The sequence below is a fragment of the Gorilla gorilla genome, chromosome 1, assembly GCF_029281585.2.
Source record: "Gorilla gorilla gorilla isolate KB3781 chromosome 1, NHGRI_mGorGor1-v2.1_pri, whole genome shotgun sequence".
NCBI lineage: Eukaryota > Metazoa > Chordata > Mammalia > Primates > Hominidae > Gorilla > Gorilla gorilla.
Genome location: NC_073224.2, coordinates 125,044,063 through 125,057,853, shown reverse-complemented (window position 1 = coordinate 125,057,853; position 13,791 = coordinate 125,044,063). Strand labels below are relative to the sequence as shown.

General features: G+C 44.2%; 1 protein-coding gene and 1 pseudogene across 2 annotated transcripts in view; one reads left to right on the top strand and one right to left on the bottom strand.

Moving 5' to 3' along the window:
- The window catches only part of LOC129525331 (neuroblastoma breakpoint family member 1-like), a 67,675-nt gene extending 58,279 nt beyond the window's left edge, over positions 1 to 9,396 (top strand). For both annotated transcript variants that reach the window (XM_055355299.2, XM_055355295.2), the window contains exons 37-46: positions 607 to 658; positions 1,295 to 1,467; positions 2,182 to 2,290; positions 2,909 to 3,081; positions 3,801 to 3,852; positions 4,452 to 4,624; positions 5,333 to 5,384; positions 6,019 to 6,191; positions 6,906 to 7,014; positions 7,639 to 9,396. In XM_055355299.2, the coding sequence (XP_055211274.2) occupies positions 607 to 658; positions 1,295 to 1,467; positions 2,182 to 2,290; positions 2,909 to 3,081; positions 3,801 to 3,852; positions 4,452 to 4,624; positions 5,333 to 5,384; positions 6,019 to 6,191; positions 6,906 to 7,014; positions 7,639 to 7,882 (1,310 nt within the window). In that variant the 3' untranslated portion in view covers positions 7,883 to 9,396. The remainder of the gene's footprint in view (positions 1 to 606; positions 659 to 1,294; positions 1,468 to 2,181; positions 2,291 to 2,908; positions 3,082 to 3,800; positions 3,853 to 4,451; positions 4,625 to 5,332; positions 5,385 to 6,018; positions 6,192 to 6,905; positions 7,015 to 7,638) is intronic.
- Positions 9,397 to 11,099: 1,703 nt separating this feature from the next.
- On the bottom strand, positions 11,100 to 12,657 carry LOC134758756 (uncharacterized; annotated as a pseudogene).
- Between the last annotated feature and the right edge of the window lie 1,134 nt (positions 12,658 to 13,791).

The following is a 13,791-nucleotide window of genomic DNA, read 5'->3' as shown; positions in this document are numbered from 1 at the left end:
CGCAGGCAGGACCTATGGGCGCATATAGGTTGTAATGAAACCGTAGTCTCAGTTGGAAGCCTAGACATGAAATGGGTCAGTGAGCAAGGCTCTATTCCTAGTCTCCAGCCATGCCTGTGGCAACCTGAGCCTGCTCTCAGCACATTGGACCCAGGCAGATGTAAAAAATTCACAGAACTATGATTTGGACTCAAGGGTTTGTAGATTTCCTCCTTCATTCTAATTTCAGTGTCTAAAATTCTTGCATCCATGAACGAGCTGGGCATTTGATGAGACAAGGCTGAATACTTCAGTTTTCCTCCTAGAAATCATCTGGGGCATTTTCTTTGAACTGATGGGAACAATGAGGCATAACCGTTTGCACAAACTTGGGATAAATGATTTTGGGATAACGATCTACCAGAATGGGGATATTTCACCCTTGGTTCTGAGATGCAAACCAAAGAATATCATGACCAGCTTTCAGGCCTCCTGAAGTATATCTCTCACATTGTCCTGTTCTCATGCTGAGGAGCCTGAGATCCCTGTGTGGGGATTAGACGGTGGACTGTTATGGGTGTAGGTGAATTGGCTTATTTTGTCTGTCCCTGTCTGAATGTATTGCAGGAATTAAAAAGGACCAAGAAGAGGAAGAAGACCAAGGCCCACCATGCCCCAGGTAACCGAGCAATTGTGAACAGCTACTTCTGTGTTGACATCTGGAGACTCCTGGTTCAGGGAAAACAGAGCGGGCTGACATTATCGATTACATCTTTTCAACCAAGCCTGAATTATTCCTACTAACATTGCTGTTGGTTTTCATTGCAGTAGATATTTAGGTTTCCATTTCTTCCTCCCCTTATCATTTACTAACCTACTGTAGGTGGACCAGACTTCAAAACCTATTCTCATGGCGGCTGCATGGAAACTTGAGCACATTTTATGGAAAATTATTGAGCACAGTCTTTTCATGATCACTGTATGCTGTGTGTCCTGAGGGCACTAACTCAGAGTGTCCTGTTACTCCCTCATCAGTGTGTCACCTGGACAATTCACTGAGCTCGTTCTCTGTGTGTGTGTGTGTGTGTGTGTGTGTGTGTGTGTGTGTGTGTGTGTGTCTATCTGCCATTCTCTTTCATTCTTTTCCATTTGGCCCTGTTCTGTCCCAACATGAAGGCAATAATGTGTTACCTCATTAATGGATCTATCCTTTTACTTTTTTAACCACTTCCTTATGCTACCCATGAAACCTAGTTGGGGCTCTGTTGTGTCTGATTTCCCCTGGCTTATTCTTTACTTTTTCCTCCTTTTCCAGGCTCAGCAGGGAGCTGCTGGAGGTAGTAGAGCCTGAAGTCTTGCAGGACTCACTGGATAGATGTTATTCAACTCCTTCCAGTTGTCTTGAACAGCCTGACTCCTGCCAGCCCTATGGAAGTTCCTTTTATGCATTGGAGGAAAAACATGTTGGCTTTTCTCTTGACGTGGGAGGTGAGTACCTTTCTATCAAGGTGATAAGGTTCCACTGAGTCTTCCATATAAAGATCATATTCCTGCTCCAAGTGGCCATTACTGAGCTGAGAGATGTCATTGCTGCAGTGAGGACCTATAGGCACATGTAGGTTGAATGAAACTCTAGTTCTACCTGGAAGCCCAGACATGGGATGGGTCAGTGAACATGGCTCTCTTCCTAGTCTCAGGCCATACCTGTGGCACTCTGATTCTATTCTCATGACATTGGACCTGGGCAGATGTGACCAATTCAGAGAACTATGATTTTGACTCAAGGGTTTGTAGATTTCCTTTTTCACTCTAATTTCAGTGTCTAAAGTCCTCCCAACCATGAACAATCTGAGTATTTGATGAGACAGGGCTAAATATTGCAGTTTTTCTCCTAGAAATCATTTGAGGGTATTTGCTTTAAATTGATTGGAAAAATATGTCATAACTGTTTGCACAAACTTGGGACAAATGATATTGGGATAACGATCTACTAGTATAGGGACATTTTACCCACAGTTTCTGGGAGAAAAACCGAGGAATTTCTATCATGACCAGCCTTCAGGCCTCCTGAAATATATCTCTCACAGTGTCCTATTCTTATGCTGAGGAGCCTGAGGTCCCTGTGTGAGGATTAGACAGTGGATTGTTATATGTGTAGGGGAATCAGCTTAATGTGTCTGTCCATGTCTGAATTTATTGCAGAAATTGAAAAGAAGGGGAAGGGGAAGAAAAGAAGGGGAAGAAGATCAAAGAAGAAAAGAAGAAGGGGAAGAAAAGAAGGGGAAGAAGATCAAAACCCACCATGCCCCAGGTAACTTTCAGCAATTGTGGATGCTTAATTCTGTGTTAACACCTGGAGGCAACAGATTCAGGGAAACCAGAGTGTGTTTGATGTCACGTTTTCAACGAAGGCTGAATTACTCCTACTGTCATTGCTGTTGGCTTTCATTGCAGTAGATGTTTAGGTTTCCATTTCTTCCTCCCCTTATCATTTACTAACGTACCATAGGTTGACCATACTTCAAAAGCTGTACTCTCATGGCCACTGCATCGAATTTTGAGCATATTTTATGGAAAACTATTGAGCTCACTCTTTTCATGATCACAGTTTGCTGTGTGTCATGAGGGCACTAACTCAGAGTGTCCTTTTACTCCCTTACCAGTATGTCACCTGGCCAATTCACTAGCTCACTTTCTCTCTGTCTCTGTCTCTGTCTCTGTCTCTGTCTCTCTCTCTCTGTCTTTCTCTTTCATTGTTTTCTACCTGGCCCTGTTCTATCCCAACATAAAGGCAATAATTTGTTACCTCATTAATGGATCTGTCCTTTTTCTTTTCAAACTCTTCCTTATGTTAGCCATGAAATCTAGCTGGGGCTGTGTGGTTTCTGATTCCCCCTGGCTTATTCTTTACTTTTTCCCACTTTTCCAGGCTCAGCAGGGAGCTGCTGGATGAGAAAGGGCCTGAAGTCTTACAGGACTCACTGGATAGATGTTATTCAACTCCTTCAGGTTGTCTTGAACTGACTGACTCATGCCAGCCCTACAGAAGTGCCTTTTACGTATTGGAGCAACAGCGTGTTGGCTTGGCTGTTGACATGGATGGTGAGTACCTTTCTATGAAGGTGATAAGGATCCACTGAGTCTTCTGGTTAGGGTCATATTCCTACTGCAAGTGGCCCTTACTGAGCTGAGAGATGTCATTGCCACAGGGAGGACCTATAGGCACATGTAGGTTGAATGAAACTCTAGTTCCACTTGGAAGCCCAGACAAGGGATGGGTCAGTGAGCAAGGCTCTCTTCCTAGTCTCAGGCCATGCCTGTGGCGCCCTAATCCTACTCTCAAGATGTTGGATCTGGGCAGATGTGACAAATTCACACAACTCTGATTTTGTCTCAATTTTGTAGATCTTGTAGATTTCATCCTTTACTCTAATTTCAGCGTCTAAAATCCTCGCTACCATGAACAATCTGAGTATTTGATGAGACAGGGCTGAATAGTGCAGTTTTTCTGCTAGCAACCATTTGGGGGCATTTGCTTTAAATCGATTGGAAAAATATGGCATAACCATTTGCACAAACTTGGGACAAATGATATTGGGATAACGATCTACCAGAATAGGGAATTTTACCCACAGTTTCTGGGACAAAAACCAAGGAATCTCTATCGTGATCAGCCTTCAGGCCTCCTGAAGAATATCTCTGACAGTGTCCTATTGTCATGCTGAGGAGCCTGAAGTCCCTGTGTGAGGATTAGACAGTGGATTGTTGTGTGTGTAGGAGAACCAGCTTAATATGTCTGTCCATGTCTGAACTTATTGCAGAAATTGAAAAGTACCAAGAAGTGGAAGAAGACCAAGACCCATCATGCCCCAGGTAACTTTGAGCAATTATGGATGCTTAATTCTGTGTTGACACCTGGAGATGCCAGGTCCAGGGAAAACAAGAGTGTGTTCAATTTCATGTTTTCAACGAAGGTTGAATTACTCCTACTGACATTGCTGTTGGTTTTCATTGCAGTAGATGTTTAGGTTTCCATTTCTTCCTCCCCTTATCATTTACTAACTTACTGTAAGTTGACCATACCTCAAAGGCTGTATGGCAACTGCATGGAATCTTGAGCAAGTTTATGGAAAATTATTGAGCCCACTCTTTTCATGATCACTGTTCACTGTGTGTCCCGAGGGCACTAACTCAGAGTGTCCTTTGACCCCTTCATCAGTGTGTCACCCGGCCAATTCATTGAGCTCACTTTCTCCTCTCTCTCTCTCTCTCCCTCTCCCTGTCTTTCTCTTTCATTCTTTTCTACCTGGCCCTGGTCTATCCCAACATAAAGGCAATAATTCATTACCTCATTAATGGATCTGTCCTTTTTCTTTTTAAACAGTTCCTTATGTTAGCCATGAAATCTAGCTGGGGCTGTGTGGTTTCTGATTCCCCCCTGGCTTATTCTTTACTTTTTCCCACTTTTCCAGGCTCAGCAGGGAGCTGCTGGATGAGAAAGAGCCTGAAGTCTTGCAGGACTCACTGGATAGATGTTATTCGACTCCTTCAGGTTATCTTGAACTGCCTGACTTAGGCCAGCCCTACAGCAGTGCTGTTTACTCATTGGAGGAACAGTACCTTGGCTTGGCTCTTGACGTGGACAGTGAGTACCTTACTATGAAGGTGATAAGCCTCACCTGGTCTTCCAGATAGGGGTGATATTCCTGTTCCAAGTGGCCCTTACTGACCCGAGAGATGTCATTGCCGCAGGCAGGACCTATGGGCGCATATAGGTTGTAATGAAACCGTAGTCTCAGTTGGAAGCCTAGACATGAAATGGGTCAGTGAGCAAGGCTCTATTCCTAGTCTCCAGCCATGCCTGTGGCAACCTGAGCCTGCTCTCAGCACATTGGACCCAGGCAGATGTAAAAAATTCACAGAACTATGATTTGGACTCAAGGGTTTGTAGATTTCCTCCTTCATTCTAATTTCAGTGTCTAAAATTCTTGCATCCATGAACGAGCTGGGCATTTGATGAGACAAGGCTGAATACTTCAGTTTTCCTCCTAGAAATCATCTGGGGCATTTTCTTTGAACTGATGGGAACAATGAGGCATAACCGTTTGCACAAACTTGGGATAAATGATTTTGGGATAACGATCTACCAGAATGGGGATATTTCACCCTTGGTTCTGAGATGCAAACCAAAGAATATCATGACCAGCTTTCAGGCCTCCTGAAGTATATCTCTCACATTGTCCTGTTCTCATGCTGAGGAGCCTGAGATCCCTGTGTGGGGATTAGACGGTGGACTGTTATGGGTGTAGGTGAATTGGCTTATTTTGTCTGTCCCTGTCTGAATGTATTGCAGGAATTAAAAAGGACCAAGAAGAGGAAGAAGACCAAGGCCCACCATGCCCCAGGTAACCGAGCAATTGTGAACAGCTACTTCTGTGTTGACATCTGGAGACTCCTGGTTCAGGGAAAACAGAGCGGGCTGACATTATCGATTACATCTTTTCAACCAAGCCTGAATTATTCCTACTAACATTGCTGTTGGTTTTCATTGCAGTAGATATTTAGGTTTCCATTTCTTCCTCCCCTTATCATTTACTAACCTACTGTAGGTGGACCAGACTTCAAAACCTATTCTCATGGCGGCTGCATGGAAACTTGAGCACATTTTATGGAAAATTATTGAGCACAGTCTTTTCATGATCACTGTATGCTGTGTGTCCTGAGGGCACTAACTCAGAGTGTCCTGTTACTCCCTCATCAGTGTGTCACCTGGACAATTCACTGAGCTCGTTCTCTGTGTGTGTGTGTGTGTGTGTGTGTGTGTGTGTGTGTGTGTGTGTGTCTATCTGCCATTCTCTTTCATTCTTTTCCATTTGGCCCTGTTCTGTCCCAACATGAAGGCAATAATGTGTTACCTCATTAATGGATCTATCCTTTTACTTTTTTAACCACTTCCTTATGCTACCCATGAAACCTAGTTGGGGCTCTGTTGTGTCTGATTTCCCCTGGCTTATTCTTTACTTTTTCCTCCTTTTCCAGGCTCAGCAGGGAGCTGCTGGAGGTAGTAGAGCCTGAAGTCTTGCAGGACTCACTGGATAGATGTTATTCAACTCCTTCCAGTTGTCTTGAACAGCCTGACTCCTGCCAGCCCTATGGAAGTTCCTTTTATGCATTGGAGGAAAAACATGTTGGCTTTTCTCTTGACGTGGGAGGTGAGTACCTTTCTATCAAGGTGATAAGGTTCCACTGAGTCTTCCATATAAAGATCATATTCCTGCTCCAAGTGGCCATTACTGAGCTGAGAGATGTCATTGCTGCAGTGAGGACCTATAGGCACATGTAGGTTGAATGAAACTCTAGTTCTACCTGGAAGCCCAGACATGGGATGGGTCAGTGAACATGGCTCTCTTCCTAGTCTCAGGCCATACCTGTGGCACTCTGATTCTATTCTCATGACATTGGACCTGGGCAGATGTGACCAATTCAGAGAACTATGATTTTGACTCAAGGGTTTGTAGATTTCCTTTTTCACTCTAATTTCAGTGTCTAAAGTCCTCCCAACCATGAACAATCTGAGTATTTGATGAGACAGGGCTAAATATTGCAGTTTTTCTCCTAGAAATCATTTGAGGGTATTTGCTTTAAATTGATTGGAAAAATATGTCATAACTGTTTGCACAAACTTGGGACAAATGATATTGGGATAACGATCTACTAGTATAGGGACATTTTACCCACAGTTTCTGGGAGAAAAACCGAGGAATTTCTATCATGACCAGCCTTCAGGCCTCCTGAAATATATCTCTCACAGTGTCCTATTCTTATGCTGAGGAGCCTGAGGTCCCTGTGTGAGGATTAGACAGTGGATTGTTATATGTGTAGGGGAATCAGCTTAATGTGTCTGTCCATGTCTGAATTTATTGCAGAAATTGAAAAGAAGGGGAAGGGGAAGAAAAGAAGGGGAAGAAGATCAAAGAAGAAAAGAAGAAGGGGAAGAAAAGAAGGGGAAGAAGATCAAAACCCACCATGCCCCAGGTAACTTTCAGCAATTGTGGATGCTTAATTCTGTGTTAACACCTGGAGGCAACAGATTCAGGGAAACCAGAGTGTGTTTGATGTCACGTTTTCAACGAAGGCTGAATTACTCCTACTGTCATTGCTGTTGGCTTTCATTGCAGTAGATGTTTAGGTTTCCATTTCTTCCTCCCCTTATCATTTACTAACGTACCATAGGTTGACCATACTTCAAAAGCTGTACTCTCATGGCCACTGCATCGAATTTTGAGCATATTTTATGGAAAACTATTGAGCTCACTCTTTTCATGATCACAGTTTGCTGTGTGTCATGAGGGCACTAACTCAGAGTGTCCTTTTACTCCCTTACCAGTATGTCACCTGGCCAATTCACTAGCTCACTTTCTCTCTGTCTCTGTCTCTGTCTCTGTCTCTGTCTCTGTCTCTCTGTGTTTCTCTTTCATTGTTTTCTACCTGGCCCTGTTCTATCCCAACATGAAGGCAATAAATTTTTTTTTTTACCTCATTAATGGATCTATCCTTTTTCTTTTCTAACCACTTCCTTATGTTACTTCTGAAATCTAGTGGGGCTGTGTGGTGTCTGATTTTCCCTGGCTGCTTCTTTAGTTTTGTGTCCTTTTCCAGGCTCAACGGCGTGCTGATGGAAGTGCAAGAGCCTGAAGTCTTACAGGACTCACTGGATAGATGTTATTCGACTCCGTCAATGTACTTTGAACTACCTGACTCATTCCAGCCCTACAGCAGTGTGTTTTACTCATTTGAGGAACAGCACATCAGCTTCGCCCTTTACGTGGACAATAGGTTTTTTACTTTGACGGTGACAAGTCTCCACCTGGTGTTCCAGATGGAAGTCATATTCCCACAATAAGCAGCCCTTACTAAGCCGAGAGATGTCATTCCTGCAGGCAGGACCTATAGGCACGTGAAGATTTGAATGAAAGTACAGTTCCATTTGGAAGCCCAGACATAGGATGGGTCAGTGGGCATGGCTCTATGCCTATTCTCAAACCATGCCATTGGCAACCTGTGCTCAGTCTGAAGACAATGGACCCACGTTAGGTGTGACACTTTCACATAACTGTGCAGCACATGCCGGGAGTGATCAGTCAGACATTTTAATTTGAACCACGTATCTCTGGGTAGCTACAAAATTCCTCAGGGATTTCATTTTGCAGGCATGTCTCTGAGCTTCTATACCTGCTCAAGGTCAGTGTCATCTTTGTGTTTAGCTCATCCAAAGGTGTTACCCTGGTTTCAATGAACCTAACCTCATTCTTTGTGTCTTCAGTGTTGGCTTGTTTTAGCTGATCCATCTGTAACACAGGAGGGATCCTTGGCTGAGGATTGTATTTCAGGACCACCAACTGCTCTTGACAATTGTTAACCCGCTAGGCTCATTTGGTTAGAGAAGCCACAGTCCTTCAGCCTCCAATTGGTGTCAGTACTTAGGAAGACCACAGCTAGATGGACAAACAGCATTGGGAGGCCTTAGCCCTGCTCCTCTCATTTCCATCCTGTAGAGAACAGGAGTCAGGAGCCACTGGCAGGAGACAGCATGTCACCCAGGACTCTGCCGGTGCAGAATATGAACAATGCCATGTTCTTGCAGAAAACGCTTAGCCTGAGTTTCATAGGAGGTAATCACCAGACAACTGCAGAATGTAGAACACTGAGCAGGACAACTGACCTGTCTCCTTCACATAGTCCATATCACCACAAATCACACAACAAAAAGGAGAAGAGATATTTTGGGTTCAAAAAAAGTAAAAAGATAATGTAGCTGCATTTCTTTAGTTATTTTGAACCCCAAATATTTCCTCATCTTTTTGTTGTTGTCATGGATGGTGGTGACATGGACTTGTTTATAGAGGACAGGTCAGCTGTCTGGCTCAATGATCTACATTCTGAAGTTGTCTGAAAATGTCTTCATGATTAAATTCAGCCTAAACGTTTTGCCGGGAACACTGCAGAGACAATGCTGTGAGTTCCCAACCTCAGCCCATCTGCGGGCAGAGAAGGTCTAGTTTGTCCATCACCATTATGATATCAGGACTGGTTACTTGGTTAAGGAGGGGTCTAGGAGATCTGTCCCTTTTAGAGACACCTTACTTATAATGAAGTACTTGGGAAAGCGGTTTTCAAGAGTATAAATATCCTGTATTCTAATGATCATCCTCTAAACATTTTATCATTTATTAATCCTCCCTGTGTCTATTATTATATTCATATCTCTACACTGCAAATTTTGGGTCTCAATTTTTACTGTGCCTTTGTTTTTACTAGTGTCTGCTGTTGCAAAAGGAAGAAAACATTCTCTGCCTGAGTTTTAATTTTTGTCCAAAGTTAATTTTAATCTATACAATTAAAACCTTTTGCCTATCACTCTGGACTTTTGGATTGTTTTTTACATTCAGTGTTATAATATTTGATTATGCTGATTGGTTTTGGTGGGTACTGATGCGAATTAATAAAAACATTTCATTTCCATGTTTATTTTGTAATCTCTTCCACATTGTAGGCTATGTTTACCATACATAGCAGAATGTATTTACATTTCTTGGTTCTAGTCATTTGTATTCTTTGTGAGTGTGAGTGTGTGTGTGTGTGTCTGTGTGTGCCTTTGGCATTTAGGAAGGGTTGTATAGCTCATGTTAAATATTGCACTAAAAATGTTTTTGATGGTTTTCCTCCCTTTGAACTAGACACAATTCTAATATTTGGTTTATAGTTTTAAATTATAACTTTCAGCATCAAATATTTCCATACAACAGTCAATTACATGATGTGTTTTCTTTTTCCTACCTCCTTTACCTGCCACTTCTCATAATAGTATTTGAACCTAAACATATACCGGTGACATTCTGTGATTATCATCTTGCCCCTACCTTGGTTTTGGTTTTTGGTGCAGTTCCAGGCTCTTGGTGTCTTTGTTTGGGACACCAAGAGCCTGGAACTGCACGGCACCAGCTGGTAAGAATTAGGCTTTTTTGGCCGGGCGCGGTGGCTTATGCCTGTAATCCCAGCACTTTGCGAGGCCAAGGCGGGCGGATCACGAGGTCAGGAAATCGAGACCATCCTGGCTAACATGGTAAAACCCCGTCTCTACTAAAAATAAAAAAAATTAGCCGGGCGTGGTGGCGGGCGCCTGTAGTCCCAGCTACTTGGGAGGCTGAGGCAGGAGAATGGCCTGAACCCGGGAGGCAGAGCTTGCAGTGAGCCGAGATCATGCCACTGCACTCCAGCCTGGGCGACAGAGAGAGACTCCGTGTCAAAAAAAAAAAAAAAAAGAATTAGGCTTTTTTTTTTTCCCTAAGGGTTAACAACAAACCAGCCCTTTGGAAAGACTTGCTTCACCACTGTTATCAACCAACGGCCTGATGCTTTCCCTCAGTTTTGTGATTTTGACAAAACAAGCAAGCAGCATTCCCTCCTGACCTAGGAGTGATTCTGGCCAGACTAGAGAGGATGCACAGTGAGGGTTTTCATGTCCTCTGCTTCAGCTTTTGATGTCAGAGGGCCACAAACTCCACTCTCAGATGATTGCTAATGCCACCATTTTATGAACATGGGCCCCATGGAGAGGCACGAAGCTCAATTGCACTTCTGCACATTTTTCCTCCTATAAATATTGCTATTGGAATATTATTTGGTACGGCTCCCGTGAAAGATACATTTGCAGAATGTACTCAAATTAGAAGCATCATGTAAACCCTATAATATAGCAATAGTGCATCAACTTCCCTACACTATAGAAATATCTGTGGTGTAGACATTTCCACAATGGCCAAAGATATGTGTACAAGAAAGGTGGCTGCAGCATTCTTTGTAATCCTAAAACAATGAAACCTACCTCATCTCAAAAACTTTATTTTATTTTATTTTATTTTTTGAGATGGAGTCTCGCTCTGTTGCCCAGGCGGGAGTGTAGCGGTGCAGCCTCCACTGGTGCAGCCTCCACTGCAGCCTCCACCTCCCAGGTTCAAATGACTCTCCTGCCTCAGAATCCCAAGTATCTGGGATTACAGGCACATGCCACCATGCCTGGCTAACAAAAACATTTTGAAAAGGGTTAAATAAATCATGCACAAAGTGAGGAAAAATACTCTTTTCAAAAATGATGGAGAGGATCACTATGATGATGAATGATTCCACTGGTCACGTTATTGATAGAGCAATCAGTAAATCCAGGCACATCCTCGGGATATTACTGACCTCCTATTATTAAAATATGAAAAAATGGAGGCATGTAAATTACTCGTTTAAGCGTATAACGGACTGAATTAGAATTTTATCACACCAGAAGTGGGTTCCTGGGTCTCTGTTTCAGGATTCCTGAGTTACACACGTATAAACCCAGGATTTCAGGAGATACCCGGTTAAGAATCCGGTCGGGGAGGTGGGCTGGCCCTTGACATGGATAAGTCACAAATTAGTGGCTTAGGACTCCAGGAAGATAAAATCTTCCCCATTTATCTAGTGATTGACAATGCATGAATACTTTAAAAGCTCGAACAAGCGTCCCTGGGTGTGCTCGAACCCCCAACCTTTCGGTTAACAGCCGAACGCGCTAACCGATTGCGCCACAGAGACAGGTACTATCAGTTCTACTGGGCGCTATAGGAAGGGGGCACGCACGAAACTTCCTCCGTCCCTTGCATCCTCAGGGCCCGCCCGGCAGGACGACTGAGCAAGGCCTTGGAAGACCGGAGAGATTGGAGCGGTAAGTCGCGCTGGTCACGTTGGACACCTGCGCGTTGGGAGATTCTGGAGCCGGAAGGATAGCCGAATGGCCTTCGCCCGCCCTGCTGCTCGCCTGCTTCAGAAACCCCCGGAAACGCCCCGGTTGAGACCCCGGCCCGAGCCGCCTGGGTGCCCTAGGGAGGCTGAATGCCCGGTGGCTCCCGGGATGGCTCTTCCCGTTCTTTGCGCCGCCTTCACCCAGTGAGGGAGCCTGTGCCCTCCCTGCCCAGTCGCTTTTGGGGCCGCTGCGGAGCTTCCGCTGCCATCTTCGGATCCTGTGTTCCGCACGGGGGCTCCACCAGGGCAGGGATCGTGGTGAGGGTGGCTCGTGGGTCCCCCTCGCGGGGAGCAGGGTCTGGCACTCACCAGGGCGCAGGACTAGGACTTGTCGAATGAATCCATCCTTTTAGCTTTTAGTCCTTTGAAGAGCCTTGAGAATGGAAATCATGAGAGATTTTTCCATGGGGAAGTTCCTTTTACAAAGCATTTATTTATGTTGACTTCTTGGCACCCCGCGGGGCGGCAACGGGCAGGGCCTCCAGTGCACCTTTTGCGCGGTGGAGCCGTGGGGGCTCAGCTGGGCGGTGGTCGGGTCCTGAGGCCGGAGGGCGGGAGCAGGGGAGGGGAAAAGCAAAAGCGGGGAAAGAAGCCAGGGAGCGGTGGACCAGACGTCCAGACCTCCTGAAAGGCTGGTGGGGAGGCACAGGCGGGATCTTCCGGAGGTGAGAATTTTTTTTTATTATAGCAGAATGGGGAGGAATTGAGGGGAAAATGGAGATAGAACCTGAAAGAGCCCCAAACGCCAGAACCTGTAGCTCTCCAAGAATAAGATCTTCCAGAAGAACTAGACCCAAAACTAGCCATTGGGGAACACCGAAATCCTTGGAGGAGCAACATCCGCATGACCCTCTGTGTTCTTTTAGGCAAAAGGACTTGCTTCCATTGTTTGTTCAATTGTTTGTGTTTGTTAAATAAATAAAACGATTTTCATGTATCTTTGAAATTACTTTGGCGCTACTATTTTATGATTACAAATAATGTGGCAGTGATCATTCTTGTACACTTCTCATTGGCCATTTGTGTATTTCTATAGGGTAGAGGCCTGGAGAGCAGTTGCTCCAGCATAGGGATTACACAGTTTTTGTTTGTTTGTTTATTTATTTATTTATTTATTTATTTATTTATTTTTGAGACAGAGTCTCGCTCTGTCACCCAGGCTGGAGTGCAGTGGCGCCATCTCAGCTCTCACTGCAACCTCCGCCTCCCAGGTTCAAGCGAATCTCCTGCTTCACCCTCCCAAGTAGCTGAGATTACAGGTCCGTGCGAGCCACCACATTGGGCTAATTTTTGTATTTTTAGTAGAGACGGGGTTTCACCGTTTTGGCCAGGCCGGTCTCAAACTCCTGACCTCAAGTGATCTGCCTGCCTTGGCCTCTCAAAGTGCTGGGATTACAGGCATGAGCCACCGCACCCAGCGATTACATGTTTTTTTTTTATATATCATTCTATTTTCTTTCCTTATTTGGCTTATTAGCTGTAACTCTTTCTTTTGTTATGTCAGTGATGGCTTTAGTGTCCCTAGAATACATCTTTATCCGTCTGCCATCAAGTGACATTATACCTCCCCTTCTGGCCTTTATGCTAGTGTTGTCAGGGAATTTGATTTTGGACATGTTATAAACCCCAACATCCAAGTACGTACATAGCGATTTTCAGTCGTCTCCATTTCTTTGTGTAGGTTCAGATTTCTGTTTGGTATCCTCATCCTTAGGCCTGGAGGACTCCTTTACTATTTCTTGTAGTGTGGTTCGGTGAATTCTGTCATTTTTTTGTATGTCTTTAAATGTCCTGATTTCAGTCACGTTTTTGAAAGATATTTCAATTTGGCATAGAATTCTAGAATAACTTTTTTTCTCTCAGTACTTTAGGATGTTGCCACTTTGACGCTTTGTCATGGACATATCTTTCCTGTTTTTGTAAACTTGGCATAAAGTGGGTTTCCTGTACTTATTATATGATTTTTGGATTGTGTATTCA